General features: G+C 38.0%; 1 protein-coding gene across 2 annotated transcripts in view; it reads left to right on the top strand.

The window, feature by feature from the left end:
* Window positions 1-21,225, top strand: part of COL24A1 (collagen type XXIV alpha 1 chain) — a 145,650-nt gene extending 124,425 nt beyond the window's left edge. For both annotated transcript variants that reach the window (XM_085303507.1, XM_085303505.1), the window contains 13 exons: window positions 993-1,100; window positions 2,279-2,386; window positions 2,465-2,518; window positions 2,814-2,876; window positions 4,139-4,192; window positions 5,760-5,795; window positions 12,289-12,324; window positions 12,418-12,444; window positions 13,106-13,171; window positions 13,931-14,099; window positions 16,697-16,806; window positions 17,911-18,126; window positions 19,805-21,225. In XM_085303507.1, coding sequence (XP_085159633.1) covers window positions 993-1,100; window positions 2,279-2,386; window positions 2,465-2,518; window positions 2,814-2,876; window positions 4,139-4,192; window positions 5,760-5,795; window positions 12,289-12,324; window positions 12,418-12,444; window positions 13,106-13,171; window positions 13,931-14,099; window positions 16,697-16,806; window positions 17,911-18,126; window positions 19,805-19,951 — 1,194 coding nt within the window. In that variant the 3' untranslated portion in view covers window positions 19,952-21,225. The remainder of the gene's footprint in view (window positions 1-992; window positions 1,101-2,278; window positions 2,387-2,464; window positions 2,519-2,813; window positions 2,877-4,138; window positions 4,193-5,759; window positions 5,796-12,288; window positions 12,325-12,417; window positions 12,445-13,105; window positions 13,172-13,930; window positions 14,100-16,696; window positions 16,807-17,910; window positions 18,127-19,804) is intronic.
* Window positions 21,226-21,887: the final 662 nt, after the last annotated feature.

The following is a 21,887-nucleotide window of genomic DNA, read 5'->3' as shown; positions in this document are numbered from 1 at the left end:
GATATGGAGTACCTTCTTCTTGACAAACAGATAATTTGAATCTGAAGAGTATTTTCAGCCCATCTGTAGTGAAGTATTTYAGCATCTTATTTTCATCAGAATGAGCTCCTTATTGTAAGCTCAGAATCTTCAGATTTGTAACTCAAAAAGGAAACAACACAGATTTGTAAAGATCACAAACCTGTCATCCAAGGAAGATATCAGGGAATCATTTTCTATACTTAGTAGAAATTAATGTTTTATCCTGCATATTTCAAAATAGAAAAGAAATAAGTAGGGATCAGGGCTAAAGGCTGTTGATCTGAATATGCAAATTTTCAAATGTGGGAGAAGTTTCAGCTCTCATATAAACTCTTTGGTATGATTCCCATTATCCTGATGGAAGGTAAAAGCATTACTGATATGCCCGTAAGTGCTTCCAAGTATACCTGAATGAATAAATACTGTGAACAGAAGATTGCTCGCTATTTCTACATCAGTGGTACCAGTAGCTGAGCGGCTACTCCTGTTTAGGAGGATGCTGACAGGGGAGATGCCGTGCATAAGCCCAGAGAGGCAGCTGGCTCTCTTAGATGCTTTCAGAAGACCTTGCAGGTCTGGGCAGGTGATTCCATGGAGTTCATACCAGGATATTTAGGGTAGGACAGAATAAGCTTTTAGATTAACATTGAGCTGAACACGTGCAGTGAGCTAAAGCATGGGCTAAGGCATTGATTCCTTAGAAACTGTCACTCTACCCAAAGTCACAGCACATGTAACTATGTTAAATGTAAGTGTTTTTTTTTTTCTTTTGGAATATATGCAGAAATCCAGACTATACTGCTGATGATTGTGTTTATGTATGTTTTGATGTACTATCAATATGCGCCCGTATATGCAGAAAAACATCAAGAAGCGTCGTTTGATTGTATGTTATTTGCCTGTTTTAGCATGCAATGAAGAAAACATGTTAGGCTATTCTGACTGTAATCAATTATTTTGGATGTGTTAAGGGTAATAAAGGAAACCTGGGAATAACTGGTCTGGCAGGTTATCCTGGAGCTCGAGGTCCTAAGGGATTACCAGGCATGCCAGGGGCCATGGGAGCACCAGGACTAAAGGTACATCAGTGGGATCTTTCTTAAGTACGGCATTACTGWTACTGCTTATACTTCATACTGGATAAGTGATTGTGAGACTGCCATGCTATTGTTAGTCACATGAGGATTGGTATCAAAACATTTCAAGGGTAAGACTGCAAGGTTGTGCTGACCTCATTTCTATAAACTATAAGTGGAAAACAGGGTTCCCATCTATCTCTCCAGATGCTATTTCCAACACTAGCAGYCATTCAAGTCACTATGTATTTATTCATCAGGGTTTTAGAACCAAATGTTTMCTATCTTCTTTTTGAATTTCCATGACTGAGACAAGAGACCTGGTAGCAAATAGTCTGGGTGATTTAAACATCTAAGCAATGTATTGGTGATGAAGTGCTGCACTTCTTCAGGTGTAAATCCCAAGTTTTGGGGGTAGCAACTCTTGTCTGGGATGTTCATTTATCATAGGACTGAAATTTTTCTTGTTTGGCCCTGTAGGAAAGAAACAAATCTGAGATTGCTCCATTTTCCAGGTAGTTCCACATATCAACATCAGCATATCCTCAGATTCTATTGATAATACTACATAGATGTGTTGCAGTAGTAAAAGAAGAAAAGAATAGGCATGTTACAAAGAGTTTTCTGCATTGTCTTAATTTAAGRCAATGATTTACAATGTCACATGATTTTATTGGTAAACAGTCTTTAAAACCTTCAGTTACTTGAAAATTGGGAGAAGAAAATACTGTCTCTCTTTGGTATCTTTCCATGAAAATATTTCAACATAAACTGTATTCACTACTTGTAGTGATTTTTTTTTGCTACTGCTCCCAATCTAGACACCTAGACAATGAGCTGTAGGGGAGGTAGTTCCTACTCAGATTGCAATCTGAAAAATACAAGGAATAGATAAGATGAAGGGAAAAGGATACCACATTGTGCAAAATAAGTGTTTAGAGTGGACATACTGGGTCAGTCCAAAAGTCTATCTTTGGAGCTGAGAGCAAACACCTGGGAAACAGCAAAGCAAGCATGATGGCATACGCTCCCAGCCATAATTTCTCGCAGCTCTGTAACCTCCTGAGCTAGATATGGTTTCTATGTACTTAATAGTCCTAGCATCCTATCTKTACTTTTATAACTGTCATAATGATGATAAAGGGTATATTATCCTATACCCTTATTTTTACTATCCACAGGGTGACAAAGGGCTTCCGGGTTACCCAGGAAAACGAGGCAAAAGAGGCCTTCCAGGATCACAAGGTGACCAAGGGCCAGCAGGAGACACTGGACTGAAAGGACAGGCGGTACGTAATCACCTCTGGTTGACGCAAAACTAGAGTTACCAATGTGAAATAATAATGAGGATGCCTCTCCTATTACAGGGAGAACATGGAGATCGAGGTTTGATGGGGTTTCAAGGATTCCCAGGTCCAAAAGTATGTGTTCATTCTTTTCTATTATATTTTAAGCCATTTACAGAGTGAAATCAATAGTAAAGCACAGATTTAATYAGCTTTAACAGTAACTTGTTCAAGAACTATCTGAACTATTGGAATGTTGCAGGCAGAGTTTCATGCTGCATGTCCAAAGACTAAAGTTTTGGATCAGTGAGCTTGATATTTTCACTGCTACTGCTCTTGAAAAGTATCTTACTTCCACTGATTGTAAGAGATTAAAAACAAGTTAACAGCTAATGTTCATGTTGACTAAACTATTCCTTTGCATTTTCAGGGTCCTGCAGGGGACACTGGTTTCATTGGAATCCTGGGCCCAAAAGGTCCAACAGGCCAAGTCGTAAGTCTTTTGCTCTATAAAAGAGATTCTCAGGATAGCTTTGCAGGTGGCATGTTTCTTTTCACTTAGGGAATTACGTTTTTCGTAGTGCCAAGGCCAGAAGCTTTTAGCTGAAAGCTCTCTGAGACTAGGCCTTCACTAGGAGCTGTTGGCAAGTACTGCAATACCTGTATGGTATGTCTGGATACAACATGGATACAGATATACAAGAAGACCTGGGCTTTCAACCTTGAAGGAATAAAGCAAGCTGTGCTGATAAAGTATAGGTCTTCAAGTATGATTTCATCCACATAAATATCTTTATTACTGTTATATCTTTGTCCTTCAGGGTAGAACCTTTTCTTTCCTCTGACTGACAATGCTGATTGTCCTGCAGCAAAACAAGAGAGGGCCAGACTTTGCTTGCAATAAGAGGCAGTAGTGTCCAGGCATTATTAATAGGTAGTTTGGAGGGTTTTTTAATAAATACTTCCTTTTTTTTTTTTAATCTTTAAGGTAACTAGCATGCGTTAGCCAGTTCTTCATGGCTGTTGAAAATGTCTTTCATTCTACTTCTTTATTCACCAAAAATGAGGAGGCATTTTTAAGATTTTGTACTATTGAGGACAATTTTGTACTATTGTGCATCCAGCTTACAGTGTCAAGTGAAAAAATAGAGGGAACAGTTGCAACACAGAAGGTCTTACTGCAAGATGCTCTTCTCCCACTGCTGCCATTGATACCACAGTACTTGTGATACGTGTCGTGAGATCATGGTTCAATGAACCAGAGGCAGTACAAGCAGTTTGAGTGGCCTGTTCTGATAGGTGTTTTCTTTTCCCGAGCATCCTCAGACAAAACAAGTGCTGGAAAAGAGCAGTCTGCTCTAAAGGAAATAAATAATGTTTTGAGCAGTGCTTGTTGGCAGCCTTGTAGGAATATTTGTGGACAGTAATACTGCTCAAGATATGGTTGACTGTAGCTCAATAAATATGTGATCTTTGGTAAACAAAGTGCTTAATTTTCCACTTTCTTAGTACATCAGGTCTCACAGAGAAGAATGGTGGAGGGACTCTCCAAGGATAAATAATTACTAATTATTAAAGTAATTTTGTTAATTGTATATCAGTGTGCACTCAATATGCAGAAGGAGAGCATTGCTGTGATCTTTTGCATATGTACCAGGCATATAGGCTAAGCAACTTTAAACCAGGGCATGTTGTGAGGAATTTCTTCATTTYGAAAACGTGTCGGGGCTAATATATTCGTTTGTTTGTTTACAGGGGTACATTGGCCCTGTTGGTCAAGAAGGCATAACAGGCTCCACTGGCAGGCCTGTAAGTTTCCCTTTCCTTTTGCATCATTTGGTTATTTCACCTATACCCTTATTTTTACTAATCAGTTTTGCAACTAGCAACCTTATTTTTCCATTTGCAAATAGTAGCTAGTAGGATTATCTTYGTATTATACCATACTGGTGAGCTAACATATGTGACTCTGACATCTAGTAAAAACAAGATGAAAAAAGTAATTGCAATGACCTTCTCCCTAGGTACCCTGTACAGAGGGCATGTCTAGGGGAGCCAGCAGGCAAATCAAGGTGTAAACCAGCACCAAGTATTCTGACTCAGCCTTAAGTCTGAGACATTTATTGAGAGCACTCATATTTGGTTTCAGTATACTTTCTTTCACGTGTTAGTGCAGTACCTTTAATTGGCCTAAACTTTCCTGAGTACCCCTCCAAACATGCGTACTGGGTGAACCCATAGGCCCTGACTGGGGAGCTCGAGGTGCTGATGGAGTCCCTCTTATAACTCAATCATCATCTTGTCCTTTCGGATCGCCCTCAACGCTTCCCGGGTTCCCTGCAGTAGGGATGCTCTGCCCTGATCCCTTGTCGCACTCTCCGTGCAGTGCCTGGGCCTGGAGCACCTCTTCCACCCATGTGAGAGATTTTTAGAAACTCTTTCTACCATCAGAGTTCCACTGATGGCTGAGTGACAAGACCTGGAGGGAATGAGAGTATCTAAAATTTGAAATCACGATTATCAAAACRTGAATATACAGTAAAAATAATAAATATGAATACTTACATGTGTACAGGAGAAGTGAAAGGGGGGAAGGGAAAAGTTTTGTCTGTAACTAGAATATTCTTTCCAGCTGTCGGGCGAAAGACTCGCTGCATTCTTCTCATTTCCACACAGGAGAAATACTAAGCTTCCATTTCTTTACAGCTGTGTTTCTGAATGAAAACTTTTAATAGACTTTGCACTGAACCAAATAGTTTGCCGTTATCCTTAAGAAAGCATTATAGTTGAAGGTTATTTCTCTGTGACATGAAAAGCTGCCATCAAGATGCAAAATTCTCTCCACCCTAGGCTAATTGCTAGACTGTTAGTGTCTCTGGAAACACCGTGCGAGTGTAAGGCTAGCCATAAATGTCACAGAGGTAGAGGGTAATCTGGCTGTGAGAGATGGGGTTACTGACAGGATAGTAAAAATAAACGTGCAACCAATGGATTTTCAGTGACAGAAAGCAGCAGGTTGGGCTCTCAACTCTGAGATGGTGAAGCTCTGCCCTCCTACTACAGCAGATCAAATAGAAGAGAGTAGAGCTGACTGACTGGCAAACAACAGCAATTAAAGTTACTGAGCAAAACTGTACCTACAATCTTGAAGAAAACAATCAGCTTTCTAAATATAGTAATTACAAGACATTCTCAAGTAATTTATTTTTCTAATAATATAGTAAAATTAGAGCCCTAGAGCTGTAAATAGTTCTAGAGATGAGCTAAGACTGGAGTATTCCTGTAAGCAGAATAATTCTTGCACATATTAATCAGTTTATTTCACTCCGAGAAGGCTAGAAAGCTTGCTAGATTAACAGGTTTTTTTTTCTTACAGGGTCCCAGGGGTGAAAAGGGCACAAGGGGTGAAATTGTAAGTTGAAACAATTTTTATGCTTTCATTTTCAGGCTGTGTATTTAAAAAAAAAATCATGTTACTCTAACTGTTCTTTTGAGTCCTCTGAATGCAGTGTACCAAACAATCCAGTTGTRCAGCCCCTGGTCCTATAGGAATTGCACGGTTCAAATCTGTCCCACTTCATATCTAAGCCAGTGAAATCCTTTGTCACATTTCTTGTCAATATTCAAGGACTTCACATGCAAAGAGCTGTGTTTGTGAGTCTGCGAGATCCTGTCTAGAGAGGGAGACGCTTGGGAGAAGCTTGGATGGCCGAGGGTGGTGTCCATGCAATGTGCAGCAGCTGTAGTAGCAGTAGGCAGTACTGACAGATTATGAAATTGCGCTCTCTGATTTTTCAGGAGGAATATTAATTTTTTTTTACATTAATAAATGTTTGATTTATTAAAAAAAAAGTAAAACAGCTACAAAAGCCTCTGATTAGTACTGAATATATGAAAAGCCAGTGTCAGTTTATCATATTTACTTCAAATAGGTATGAACTGTCATATTAGTCTTATGACATTACTTTATATGACAGTTTTGTAATAATCTGTTTTGCCAGTTATTGGCCAATGTGATTTTGTCCCAATTGCTTTGCCTTTCATCTCACCCTGCTTATGAACATTTGGTTTCTTTTATCTTTTTGTGTTTTGGCTTTAGTGTCTGCCTGTGTACAAAGACTGCCAGTTCTGGCATAATTGCCTTRTAAAAGATTTTTAAAATAAATCAAAAATATTGAAAATTGCTGTAAGAATTAAGTCTCAGAACTAAGTTTGCTGTACGTGTCTTGGGGAGCTTTCAGCTTTCATTCTAATGCTCTTGGGGCAATTCCCATCTTGGAGTAGGAGGAACACTAGGCTTTTAATTCATACTGCTCTTAACCATCTTAGTTATCTGTTTCTCATGTCTGTTCTTAGAGTTCATAACAGTTGTCAGCACATGACWAAAAACGCGCAGACACCTTAAAAACACAGAAAATCCAAAACGGTGAACAAGAAAAACTAGTCTTCATGATTGCGCTGGCACTTAACAACTGAATCATGAGTTCCCCTCCTAAGACTGTCTTCAGAAGCATGCTTAATTTTAAGTGATGCACAGCAGCATTAGTTTAAACTCTGTAGCCAAGGAAAGGGTTTATTTCTAACTGTTTTCAGATACAGAGGAGAGAATGATTTTCATCCAGCAGCGTATTCCAAGCTTTGAATTTATTCTTTTAAAATTGATACTGACTTTCTTCCTAGAATCTCAAAGATTTTAACTTTTCTGTAGCGGTTTTACTGCTGCCATTTAAGTTATAGTTTTTAGTCTGTCATGGGTACAGTGTTCATTACTAGAAAGAAATATCCTCTTTACCCCTGAAAAACATAGACTGTAAAATCATGTTGCTTTGTCAAGCTCAGTGGTGAGCCAAAGCTCAGTAGGCCATTTCTGGGGGAAAATTGACAGTACAGTCAGAAATAGTTTGATCATTTTTAATCAAAACTATATTTTAGTTCATAATGTTTGTATCTCTGAGACTGAAACATTTAGAAAAATGTGGAGCACACTTTGGAATACTGTTTCAGAATTAACATTTCTGAAAGTGTTCATTTTTGTTTGTTTAATTTTATGACCTGTCAATAGTAGTACGTAATGGAATATAAAGAACCACGGGATAATCTAGCTTGAGAGGGACCTCAAGAGGTCTCTAGTCCAACCTCCTCTTCAGAGCAGGGTCAGCGCTGAAGTCAGACCAGGTTTTTTTCAAGGCTTTACACAGTTGGGTCTTGAAAGCCTCCAAGGATGGAGACGACTCAGCCTGTCCGGGCGACGTATTCCAGTGCTTGACTCTTCTCAAGATGGAAAAAAAGATAAGATATGATAGGGCGTATCTGAAATTTTCTATTTTCTTTTAAGTTAAATTTAAATTAATGGCAGCTGGTATACTATTTGTATTGCATATCAGATTATTAAATTGCTGTATGTTAAAAAATGTATAATATTATACCTTAAGGTATAACATTGATATATCATAATATTATGCCTTATTATGTTTTACTTATTCTGAGATATGGTGAAATTACATCAAAATGACAAAAATGGCTGGGGAAAGTTTGACTTTTTGGGATGCTATTTTTTATCATGAAATTATTAAAAATACTTTTTGCTTCATGGAAAATTATTAAAATATTTTTCAATTAATATAAATTTTAAAATAGCAGCTTCTCCTGTGAAACAGAAACTTTCAATTTATCCAGCATTAGATGTTATTCTAACTACAGCTATACATGTTTTACTAGGAGTTTTAGGCTCTCTCCCTGGTGAGACAATATTCTTGCCTTATTCCTGCTTCCAACTCTGTGAGCCAATCTYTGTAGTAGGTGAAGCCATCAGTAATATGATTTTGCTTTTTGCTCTCTCTTGATTTGTTTCAGCCAGTTTGCTGACAACCTGCTCCTACATTTCTCCTTAGTCCAGCAGTTTCAACCCTGCATTATATTCTTGCATTCAGCCTGCAAAGAGGCAGGCACAAGACTAGCAGGGGGCTGTGTTAATAACATCTCGACTGCTTTATGGTGAGACCACAAGTCCTTGCTATTTTGTGGTTCTCGTTTGCTTTCCTTTCTTTAGTTGCCTTTGATCTGACTTCAGGAGGGATAACAGCACCCAGGCAAACTGACAGGCATCTGGTACTCCTCACCCAGCGCTGGGAGGTTGCTGGGACAGATGCTAGGACAGTTGTGACAGTCTGATTATTTTTGACATGGGATTCGTCCCCCCATTAGAAACTTYTATAGCATTCATTTTCTCAGTACCTGTAATATTTATACATCAAACATGCTTCTGCACAGTTATCTTCAGCAGATTGATCAAATGTCCAATTTGTATCTTCAGTTAAATGTAAAATAAAATGTTAAACAAGAATAATTTAGAAATCCATTCATCTGTCCCTAGCAGTTTAAATCAAGAATAGTTCTGCTGAAGTCAGTGATACTACATTGACTGGAAGTTGATGGAAGTCAGAGGATAATGTAAGATGTACCCTATGGTTTTATACCCCCTGAGCTCTCACAACTCTCCTTCACTCTAATTTGAATTATGAAATCTGGCCAACACACTACAAAGCCTTAATCTTGAAAATTAGTATGCACATGTTTAGCTTTAAACATATGARTGGTGCTGTCCTTGGGATTGCTCGTGTATTTGAAGTTAAGAACGTGTATTGTTGMATGCAAGATCAGGGCCATACAGTATTATAAAAGATTGGAGTTTTGGCCTTTGAACTGCTGTACTAGCAATCAAATTAAGTGATTAAAAAATTAAAGAGCAAACTAAAACTAATTATTATATTCTTTTCTTTGTTATTATGAACTGGGATTACACTTTTCTCACTTAAATTCTAATATGATCAAAGGATAAATTAAGTAGATTTGCAAAGATAATCCTGTACATTTCACTGGAACATTCTGCAATTAACTTAATGCATGAAATGCATAATTTAACATTATTCTGCTGCTCTACGAGAGAAAGAAGGAACATTTATAATGTCTCTACAAGATTTTCATTATACTCTGTGCAATGTGAAAGGCTTGTGAAGGTAATTGATATAGGCCTTTGAAGTTTTAGTGCATTTAAGAAATGTAATATGCCCTGGAGAAGTTTACTGCAGTTAACATACAGTATACAGTATTTAACTTTTTCCGCATGGCTTTTATTGGCAAGAAGACAGTGAACCCAGACGAATCAAATTCCTCCATTGCAAAGCAACTTAAATTCAATGGAACAATGTACTTTTGATTAAAAAAAAATCTATATCAGAAACTACTATAAACTTGAACTGTCCTATTCCCAAGACTTCTGGAGTCCTAAAAATGTGACACATGCCAAGACGATAGAATTATTAACTGTTCAGTCGTCTGCAAAATCTACTGGAATTTCTAAATCTTGGCATCCAGAACAAAGACGTCAATTCATCAGTAGTTACTAGGGGACAAACTGCTGAAGACTTTCTGCCTTGCCCTGAGTTGGTAATTGCATAGGCAAGTCTTGTAAAAGGTAAACAAATATGTTCTTACACTGTCAAATTCACTTTTTGTGTTTCTTTTTCACACTCTTTCATTTTATATCAAACATATTTCACTAAGCATGATCATAGAGCCTAGTAACATATACCCATGGAATTGAAGGTGTCCAATCTAACAGTATTTGAGCTACTGATCTGATTAATTAAATGTGGATGTTAACTGTCTCGGCTGTCATCCGACTGTGTAGCTCTGTGAAACCCAGCTGGTCTGCATCAGCTGAGGTTGTATTCCAAAGCAGTCGCATGGATGTCATCTCTGCAAATTCATCTGTCATCAGTTTTGTAATAAGGAATAACAATAATAGTGATTTATGCCTGCTTAATAGTAGTAGAATTTCAAAGAAAATTTCAAGCTTGGCAATGATCACACTCAAAAAAAATAAAGGGATGCTAGGTACTTGCTGCAAAACGCACAGCATTTCTGTGTTACTCTCTATTCYAAGATGACTTATTCTTTAATCCTCATTTTCCAACATTAATCATTAATGCCTTTATAAAATAACAGTAAATGTTTATTTACAAGATGGGTTAAAGTCCCTTGTATAGGTATAAGTGGATGAAACACAAATGGATAGGGYGAGGCTGCATCAGTTCAAAAGTTGACAATCTTGAAAATCGCTAGTGTTTATGCCAGTGGTATCTTCTCAGTTAAATATCAGAAGATTGTATTTTTAAACATCTGGAAAAAGCTTCAGCTGTAATTGTCCGCCGTTCATATCCATAGAGCATGCACTGCATGAATCTCAGCCTCAAAGCTCGTTTGCCTTGATTTAGATCTGTAGCCTTGATAGTACAGATCTGGTGGTAGGAATTAAATGATGATCTTCACTCTTCCCACCCTTCATAATCCAGCACCTGGGTCCCTCTGGCATTGCCAGGGCAGGTAACGAGCAGGTGCACCTAACCCACGTGGCTGCGGAGGTGATCATAACCCTTGTCTAACGTGTTCCCAGGTGGCTGCCCTGTGCTCTGTGTTCCAAGTATGTGCAGGGATTAAAAGCAAAAAATAAATACAGCTGGTATCCTCTCAAGAACTGRTAAATTTGGAGCCTCAGTGACTTAAATCTATCAATTTTGAGATCCTTTTTATTCGAATATATGTGAATCAATGTAAGATCCTGAACCACTGCGAGCTGCCTTGCTATGGTGGCAGCTTGAAGCACAGCGCAAGATCAGCACTTGTAGCGTGCAGTGACGCTTACACATGTCTTCTTGTGAAATATCATAGAAAGAATACTTCGTATTACTATACTAAGTGATTTACATCTTTATTTTTCTTTTGACTAGATCAATTTAGAAGCATTTGCAAGCATGACTTATTTCTCTGCTGGTAAAGACTTAGTGCTAGGGTGACTGTTCTAGTGTAAAAGCACTTTTGCTGAAACAGTTTATTGTGCTTGAAAATCAATACAAGCAATGCTGGCTGAAGAGTGTTTGGCTTAAACTCAGTTATGCTAAAAGGTTTCATTAATACGTAATACAGGTGAGGCCTTTGCCTTTTGTTCCTCTTTCTCCTCTTCTGCTGGCATTAAGCTGCTGCTACTTATTCTTCTCCTTTTCAATGTTCTTGCTATTGTTTATGTTACAGCAGCTCCTAGAGGCTTTGAATATATAGCGACTGAGGAACATAATGCAAAAAAGACACAAATATCACTGAGTATTAGTAAATACTAATGATACATAACTTCTTAATGTGACTTGTTGCTCATGGATAATTTAGAGGGGCAGAGGGTTTTTGTGAAGGTCTGTGTCTGACCCCTAGACGCGAAATCTGTTTCCTTTCTACTTTAGGTTTAAGACTATATGTTGTAGGCACTATAAGCTAGGGGAAATGTTCTCCTTCTCCCTCTCCTCCCCACTGCATCATCCTGCACCCTGAAATTATGTCCCTTAAGGTCAGGAAGAAGGGCATAGCTTAGATAATATGAAAGAAACTTGCAATATTACTGCTCGACAATGAACATCATGTGTTCTGGCTGAAAGGTGACACTGTACTAAGAGGTAATATATGCTTAGGGGTTAGGCAGTTTTTTATAACTACTTCTAATTTTTTTCTGATGCTTCTATGACCTTTCATACTGCATAGTAATTCATATTTGCAACGCATATGATGTTGGCAAACTGTGTATTAATACTTTGCTTATGGCTTCTGATGTACCTTTAAGATCAAAAATAATTGGATAAACAAGTTTTGGTATCCGGCCAACCAACACTTCTCACAGAAATGTTCTCAAATTAACATATTCTTAAGAATAACAACTAATGATCTACAGCTTTACAAGTACCTGGTTCACCAACATCTTTGCTTCATTGTACACAGTGGTATTTTGTGATTTTTAAAAACAAACAGAGAAACAGAGACATTCATCTATAACTGTTGAATTTTATCTCTGTTTCTTCCAGGGCCCTCAGGGACCTCAGGGCCAGCCAGGGCCACCTGTAAGTGCATTAAAAAAAAAGTGCATATTTTTCCACTGTATGTGTATCATATAAGTGTGATACACCTAATGTCTGCTTTCTSTGATTTTCCAGGGACCGCCTGGACCACCAGGACCAAGAGTAAGTTCTCCAAGTACACTAACTACAATGCAGCCGTCGTTGCTGGAAGTGATCCTCTTCAAACGCATTGCCTGTTCTATCACCACAAGTGAAATGCAAATACATTTCCCTTTGACTTCCATCACTATAGTAATAGTTTTTGAATCTTTCATCTTGCACCAACAGTTCTGCAACGCTGTCGAGCCCTTGCTAGGCAAAGCTCTCAAACCTCTGACGTGGGTTAATGCCATCACGCTGTAAAAGGTTTCTCTGTTGGAGCAATTCTGCATTTGAACAACCTGAAAGAAAACACAAGAAAATTTTGCAGTGTTTCTGGCCCAGATGGTCGCCTTATATATGGAGATACACACACACACACACACACACACACACACACACACACACACACACACACACACACACACACACACAACTGTTCCCTTCTAAGGGATTGTGCCAGTTAGTTGGATAGGCTCAATATTTGAAGTATCATGAAGCTGTCACCACATATTTGAACTCTGAGAACAAACCCTAAGACCTAGTTCATACGGGTGAATTAATTCTTTAAAAAACGAACAAAATAACAAGCATATTATTTGTATGTCTCTAAAACAGTTCTCAGTTTSGTACCTGTATATTAGAATATCTCTGTTGATCTTTTCTGATTTTCTTTTTTTTCCAGAAACAAGTGGACATCAATGCTGCTGTTCAAGCCTTGATCCAGTCAAATGCTGCACTGCAGATGGAGGTAATGTATTTCACTATATTTACATTGGCACACAGTGTGTGCAATTATAATTTTTTTTAAAAAAAACAGAACAGGGCTTCTTTACAAAGACCCTATTTAAAATTAATCACAGATTGCAAGTAATCACTGTAGAATATAATTAAATATAATACGATATATAGGATGCAATTTTAAAAAAGTTCAAAAAAACCCAGCATTTCTACCATTTTATCATGATTAGCAGTGATGGAAACTTGCTTATTAGTTATCACAAATAGTGGACTGTGTCTGTTCAGCCACGGATAATGATATTGCCGTTTAGGCCCTGATCCAACAAATACCAACACATGTGCTTAACTTTATGTAAGTGTGTGATCCTACCAATTGCAAGAAAATTACTTACGTGTGTGAAGTCAAATATATTGGCATACACAGTCTAAGACTAGATTTCACTGTTCAGAATATACTTAGTATACTTTAAAAATACACTAATTTTTTTCTTTTTTTTTTCCTGTATCCACATTTCTATGACAACATATCATAATGATGTATTTGCGTGATCTTAACCTGTCTGTAACTTCTTTGCACTGGTAATTTTAATAAAATGTACTAATTTGTTTATTGGGATATGTTATTCTTACCCTGTTTTATGTGGCTGATTGCATGCATCGTAAATACTTTCCTTCTGTCTGAATCTTCAATGGCCATTTGATTTTTACTGCATACACTGCTGTTGTGATATTTCTTTGTGGTAACACATTTGCTAATGGCCCCTGGCAGAGATACCAGAATACTGAAGTAACTTTACTAGATCACAGTACAGAGATATTCAAAACGCTGCACTACCTTAGCAATTTACTGCACAGCATCAAGAATCCCCTTGGCACACGAGATAACCCAGCACGGATCTGCAGGGATTTGCTTAACTGTGAACGTAAAGTGTCAGACGGTAAGTGTCCACTTCCATAAAAGCTTGAACCTATCTAGGCTTTGAAACATCTTGTTTTAAAATGTTACTTTCTGCTTCAAAATTGTAATGGGTATGTTTTTTAATTAGATTTTGTTGCAGTCTGTGCAGCCACCTTTATTTTATCTTTAGTTAGGATACAAACTCTGGATTTTAAAGATGAGATTATGTAGCCACCTAATATTCATACACCTGCTTCAATTTGATTTGACTACATATTACTACACATTATTGTCTTTTAAGTAGCTTCTGCTCTCTGTAGTTGGTGAAAAAACACCAACCAGTTTGTGAAAAAACAGTTTTAATTATTTAAGTTCCAGTCAAAAACCACCAAGCATGTGTAAAAGCTTGGGTAGCTTAGCACAAGTTTGTTTGTATACAGTGGTGAAAATAAGTCTGAGACACATGGCATGGGAGTCTGCACAGTCTGCTTTTTGCATTTGACATTGAGATGCTGTTTAACTTGTGTATCCTCATGTCAGAAGATCTCATGAAAAATTATATGGCCTGGATGACTATATGTACCATATTCTCAAAACTTAACAAAAACTTTATCTTTCTAAAGCTTTTCTGTACATATTTGACCTGAAAATATCAAAAGAGCCCAAGCCAAAAAGGCACTTGAAAGCCACTGAAATTCAGTGGAAGTTGGGCATCTGCCTGCTTTAAACAGCTTTAAGAACCCTTGCCTCATTTTAATCCCTGTTGGTATTTCTTCTGCACATATTACAAGTAACTTTATTACCTTTGCCTGTTAGGAGTGGGTCATAGATTTATTACTCAAAAATAAACAGTTGAAGTTTATTTGGTTGCTTAAGCATTTTAGGCAACATTTACTTAGTATTTGCTCTAACCAAATCACCTGTTCTTCAGATCCCGTCCAAGACTCCCTTTCTGTCTACAGAAGTACAGAATCTGAGCACCCTAAACTGGTCTAAATACTAAAATTTTTCAGTCAGCTGCTGTGAATATAGTGTCCTTATGAGTTGAATGAGTTGTTGGTGTAGTACTGCTTGCACACATAAATACCTYGGGCTTTGCAGCTTGACAAAAATAAACTTTTTGACTTTACTGTGTTATATATTCTGAAAGTGCTTATACATTTGAGTAATTTTAGAAAAGCGATTATTCATTTTGAACCACAATTACACATGAAGTTACTCACGTATAAGTAAATTTGAGGTGAACTTTTTTTGATTTAGATCTGTTTCCAAGATTTGATTCCAAGCCTGAGACTCGTAACTAGCACAGTTTTCAGGCAGTAGTGATTTGATCCTACTTCAGTGAAGCCACTTTTGACTGCAAAGAAGAGAAGATTGTGCCTGTTATTTCACAGGACGGGAGTAGGGTGAATCATGTGTGTCTGGATACTGGTTTAGAACATCCTGTATAATATACAGATATAATAAAACTGTTCATAATGTAAAAATATGTAACACAGTATGTTGTAGTTTCAGGGTTGAAATTTTTCAAATGCAGTAAACAAATTGTCCAGAAAATTTGAAACTGAATTCAGTTTTGTGATCAAAAGTTTCCAAAGTATTTATAGCCATTCTGCTGTGACTTATGTGTGGATCAGATCCGAGATTTCTGATGAGAAAAGTGGCAGCTGTTGATATCCAAGGAGATCCTGAATCAATAGTTCAGATTGTTAAAATATTTAATGTAAATACTGGGACATAATCCACCTTCTGAATGTTTAATAATATAATAAATATATGTAAATATCTCTATTATGAAGTACTAATGTTAACAAGCTAATGAGAAAATAGGAATTGAATTTAGAGATTACATGGAAATAAATGACTGTTCCTTGGCATATGCCAGGAGTAATCAGCACTTCAAGACTGTTGAGTAAAGATGAGTCTAAACCTCATTAAAACTGTGCATTCCTAAGTGGATCTCAGTCCTTTAGGGCTACAGAGGTCACTGACCCTGTCTCCACTTCACACACCCATAGGGACTCAAGTGAGCATAAGCTCACTTGCATTTAATCCTAAATTAAAGGGAGCTAGATTCTGCTATAATTTAGACATGCCTCATTTGTCCTGTTTCTTCTTATGGACCAAATTCGCTGTTTCACAGTGGGGGATACTCCTTATTAACATCACAGGAATGTGTGAAGTAGAAGTGTCTTGCCAATGAGAAAAAGAAGAGAAAGAAAGGATCTTCAGGATATTGTGAGAGCAACAGAATTTAGATTCAAATTTTACATTCAGGAATGTATGCTCTATACAAAGCTAAACTGAATTAATAAGTTTTAATATAGAGAGAGCAGAAATGCCTTTTGTCCTCACTCAYTATGTTGCTGTGGAAAGAGAGGACATATCTGAAGCAATCAATGTTCAAAAGTCACTGCATATGTAGTCGGTACTGAATGGTTATGATAATTTTGCTCAGGATGTATTATTATTGCATTGCAATAGCGGAAAGACTTTCTTGTTCCCTTCTTTCCATTCCCAGTGGAGCTGTAGTAATAATGTATCTAACACAAGCCAAAAAGTGTAAAGACTTTAGCAAATTGTTTAGTAACAGCTGTATTTTGGTTTTATTTTTTATCTGGGGTTATATACTAATAGGAAAATACTGGATTGACCCAAATATTGGATGTCCTTCAGATGCCATTGAAGTTTTCTGCAATTTCACTGCAGGTGGTCAGACCTGTTTATCACCGATGTCTGTGACAAAGGTATACATTGCTTCTTACTGTACCAAAAACTGTGAACAAAAGAATGCTTTTATCAGATGTTAGATTTCTCTTTGTTTCTTTTATGTGCATCTCTGTGGGAGGGCATGATGGTATATATTCTGTTATGGAAATTACAAAATAGTGGAGACAACATATATTAGTTTTGACTTTGACATTGCACATTGATTTTGTTCACTTACCTTCCATGCTTTTGAAGTTCTTTTGTTTTGCTTTATGATTTTCTGCACAAGATATAAAAGAAGCCAGAAATGCTTCTAAGCTACATTAGTAACTCCTTGCTGGAGGCAGTTGAGAATGTAAATACTGAAGCACAAAGGCAAGTAACAAAATAATTTTCAGCACTTAGCTACTGAGAAGTGCCTTGTCAGATGGAGAATATTTTCCTTGTATCACTAATTCCATGCTACTTTCTACATGTATTCCTTAAACCTTTGGGAATAGAGGTTTTGTTTTTGTGGAGTTTTACATATATACATATGTTGAGGAGCAATAGTAATAATGTAAAGCTCTCACACACATTCTTAAATTTGAAAGATCCCTGAGTATGATCTGATCTTGCAGAAATTCTTCTTATGGGTAACTAGAAGAACTATATTTGCTGTCAAAAGTATGCTTATAAATTTTTAGGTTATTAATGGGCTCTAGGTGTTGACGGGCAGAACCAACCAGATAGCAGCCTAAGAACCAGACTAAGCAGCAGAATGTTGGGCGCACAGATAAAATGCTACTGCTGAAATCATCTTTGTTGAATAACGTAATCATTTGTTTTAGTTTCGCTATTTACAAAGGAATGATATCTGCCCAGCGGTATTCCAGTGAGTTTGTGAGCATTAACAAATGTTTGTATTTAAGCTTTGAAAATGTCCTATGAAAGTTTGTGTTTGTAGTATTCTCTACTATAGAACTCTACTTTTTCCCGAAAGAAACAAACCAGGCTCTTTGGCATTGATCCCAGTGTATAAACGTGTGTCCATGCTGCTATGCCTAAGCACTGTACATATATCTGCATGTCCCTCCGTGCTGATGTGGCCAGTCAGCACAGTCCAGCTGCAAGTCTGACAGTGCTTTTCTTTTGGAACTTAGCTGGAGTTTGGCGTTGGAAAAGTACAGATGAACTTCCTCCATTTACTGAGCTCAGAAGCAACGCACAGCATCACAATTCACTGTCTGAACACACCAATGTGGGGATTAAATAAGGCAGGCGGCCAGAAAACATCTGTTAGCTTCAAGGGATGGAATGGTCAAATATTTAAAGCAAATACGCTACTTGAACCGAAGGTGCTTATGGACGAATGCATGGTAAATACTTTTTAGCATTATTAAACCTATAATGGAGTCAGTGCTTAGACATTATCAACATTCTGCAGGTAAATAAGCTTTGAGAATATTTAATTTTTCTTAGTATTGTAATGGTCATTTACACTTTCTTGCCTTGAAGCTTACTACTTACGTTGTTCTGCATATGTCTCTATGTGCCAACCCTTTGATACTAAATTCAACATCTATCCGAATGCAAAAGCAATTACAGTAATGTAGAGTATCTGTACTTGCTGTTAGCATTGGGTTCCTTGTAGTTTCAGACACTACGAAGGTGCTGGAGAGATCTAAGGAGATCCTCCAGGAAACAGTTTCTCTCAGAATAAAAAATCAGTTTTCTACAGGAGTTCTGCTGAGGTTATCGAATACAAAATCTTAGGTTAGACAGACTGAACGTCATTTTTTTTGGCAACTGAATGTCACTAAATTCATTGACTCTAAGTCAACTGTTTGATTGCTTAATAAAAGAATCTGATTTTATTTGGAAACTGACTCTCTGGCTAATTAAAATATTAAGTCATATTTTGGATTTAGTAAAAATCGGAAGAGCTGATTACCTTTCTAATGGTTATTAGATTACTATCATAATCAAGATAGGAGACATTTTGGTAAAACACTACCAAAAATAGCAGTCAAGCACCTTACGCTTCCAGTATTTTATAGCTCTGTTGTTATTTGCAGTGACAGAAGGTATGAGAGAGTACAATTTGATCCCATATTGATACAAAGGTATCAGGTGAGATTTTTAATCTTAAGACAGAAAGTGGATTTACTGASGCACTCGGAAGCTGTTTTGCTTCCTTCCCTTATTACTGTGCACTAAGGAGAGGCTCTGCCTGTGTCAGTCAGCTAAGGTATGGCTGCTGAAGCCCCTTCTCGCCACCTCCCAACCTTTATTCAGGGCTGGTTTTGTTCCTGAGGAAAAATAAGACATACAGTGATGGCTATTGAAAAATACCATTTTTCTGTGAGATTCTGTGAGGTCTTTCTCTCTTTCTGCAGGAAGTTATGTGCTGTACAGATTTCCTGCAGGATCTCACACATCCTTCCCTGCAGGGGTTTCGCTTTTCAGTGGTCTCCACTGTATTTGATGGTTGGGTAAGAAAGGAGTTACTGCGAACATCAAGACACTCCCAGCCTCAGACAGTTTATAATGTTACTTTCTAATTTTTTATAAAGAAATAATTTTTCTACTGAGGTTTTTTAAAGGTTTAGAATAATCAATACAAAGATCAAGGCAAAAATACAGCTGTTGTTCCCCATGAGTGTTTGTCAAGGGCCTGCTGAAGTCTTTGCATGCTCACAGAGTTTACAACTGACCGTAGCCCTGTAATTAAATTCAGAGGTGAATTTCACAAGCGATCTAAGAGGCTATTTGAACCTAGCAGGGCTCGCAAAGTGGCAAACCTCACTCCCCGGCCGTCTTGCCTGGTGTCTGCAGCTGCTCCAGCCTTGCTCTGGAGCGTGCTGAGAAGCTGCTGGCTTTAGAAATGCYATTTTTGCCCTGCGATGCTGCTGGTGTTCTGTCAAACTGCACAATTCCTTTACGAACCAGCAGGAGAGGAAAAGTTTCTGTGCGTTCCTTTGCTTCCGTAGCCTACTTTGTGTTTTGAAGTTCGTCTTCGATACCAATTTAATCTTCTGCTGGTGTGTCTTGCAGATCCAAGACGGCAGCTGGCGTAAGACGCAGTTCTTTTTTCACACTCAGGACACTGATCAGCTCCCGGTTGTTCAGGTTCACCTGCTTTCTCATCTCAAACCAGGACAGCAGCACTTCATAGAGAGTGGTTTGGTGTGCTTCCTTTAAGGTTTCTGTCCTGTTTCTTTACATCACCATGGAGTTGTTGCATAGGTTGGTGCAAAGGTAACAGTGTGTTACACAGTTACCATTGGGAAGCTGAAGAATTATTTCAAACAGAGTTGGTTCAAGAACCTCAGGAAGAGAAAGACTTCCTCCTAAGGAGAAATGGGAAAAGAAAGGAAAAGAAAGGAAAAACTACAACTTTGATGAAGTATTTAATTTTTTTAATATTGTTTGGTGCTTTCCTGTATAATTTCCTGGAACTGAGAATTATATGTATTTGAACACGGAATTCTTCAGGACCTCTAGTGTTCTAGTAACCTATTTAACAGCACTGCAAGCAACATCCCGAGGAAAGCTGAAGACATACGATACTGAGGAGCAATGCTGGCTAATGCTCCTAAATGTGCAATAGCTTATGTTTGAAAAGTGAATTACGCCGCAGTACAATATGTCTTCTTTTCTTAAACACAAAGTTGTATTATAGTCCTGGGTGGACACACACATCTTAACAGATGGTACGCTACCTCCTCTGTGTTTCCGGTCTGTGTTGCCTCGGTGCTCTTCGTGATACAAGGTGCTTGTGGCCTCAGCAGAGATCGAGTCCCTTTTTGTCTTTCAGACTGTGTGCTGGTTACATTGAGATACGTTTCTGTCATGAAGGTACTTATTATAAATTGTTGGTCACGTACTTCATTACAACTAAAACATTATTTATGTGGATTTCTTGTTTAAAATATTTTTGTATGCTGTTGTGGGAGTGGTATATGCGACAGGACATTGTATGTGACGCATATAGTCGGAACAGCTAGCTTTTAGCCATTGTAAAAAATGTTGTAGAAGAGCTACCTAAGGTAATTTTGAGTTTTAGATTCTGTATTTCAGTTAACTTTTTGAATGCCAAAGGCATCTTAAGATGATACATTGTGTATATATTTTGTAACTTGTTCAAAATTTTACTACAGCATGTCTTTTGAATGGCTGCTGATAAATTATAATCATTTCATCAACTTGGAAATGCCTTTTTTTGCAATCATCTTAGACAGTTTTGATTTTCTTAAATTGGGCCTAGAATGCCTTTAAAGCAAAACAAAAAAAAATTACCATTAGGAAAAGCACTCTTTTATAATTATATGCTTCTGTCTATTTTCAATCCAAAGTCTACTCAGTTGTATATGACAAGATGATGCCAAACCGTACTGGGGAGCAGGGAACTGTTCAAACAACTTGTTTTACCACCTTGATCCACAGGAAGCCACATTTACCAAATTATAATAAAATGAGCGTTAAAACTAAGTATTTGTCTTTTATATTATTTTGTTTCTTGTTGCACAGTTCAGTGTCGGCAACTGTGCACATCCTCTGGAGGGTAGTTTTTAGGTGTTGGTTCTTTGCGCACCAAGGGGCAAAGCGCGTTCCTGGTGCCCTGGGATCCTGCAACGCTGACAGCATGTACATGGTAACGGGCACGGGCATCCCGTTCTACGTCTTACCTTGAGCATTAGCTTTGTTCTCTGTGAGAAAATTTGATTAAGCAGAAAGCAAGATTGCAGAATGGTGATGGTTGAAGAGAATGTCCTACTGCGATTTTTGCATTTTTGAGACCACTGTTTGCTGACAGCGTCACTTCACCTACGCTCCTGGTCCGGTTGTGCAGCAGCTGTGCTGATAAATTGATTTATTTTAGTAAGCACGACATCTTTCAGGAAAGGTGCTGCTCTATGGATGTTTTTACTAGTGTCATTGCACTATTTCTGGAAGACAGGAGAGCTGTGATTACTGTTCCCGTTTAGGCTGTCTCACAAGTAGTGCGAGGCCGCGCGGGGGGCGGCGGGCGGCGCCCCGGGCTGCGGGAGCGCCCTGTTCCCCGGGCGGGGGGTGCTGCTGCGCTGCGCCTACGCTTATTGCTTTAGTTCTGGCTGAGAAACGGCGTTCTCCAGCG

Source organism: Rhea americana, unplaced genomic scaffold, assembly GCF_003343005.1.
Source record: "Rhea americana isolate MKP2758 unplaced genomic scaffold, rheAme1 scaffold_2, whole genome shotgun sequence".
In the NCBI taxonomy this organism is placed as follows: domain Eukaryota; kingdom Metazoa; phylum Chordata; class Aves; order Rheiformes; family Rheidae; genus Rhea; species Rhea americana.
Note: the sequence above shows the minus strand (reverse complement) of the source record. Positions and strands in the feature narration are given on the sequence as shown.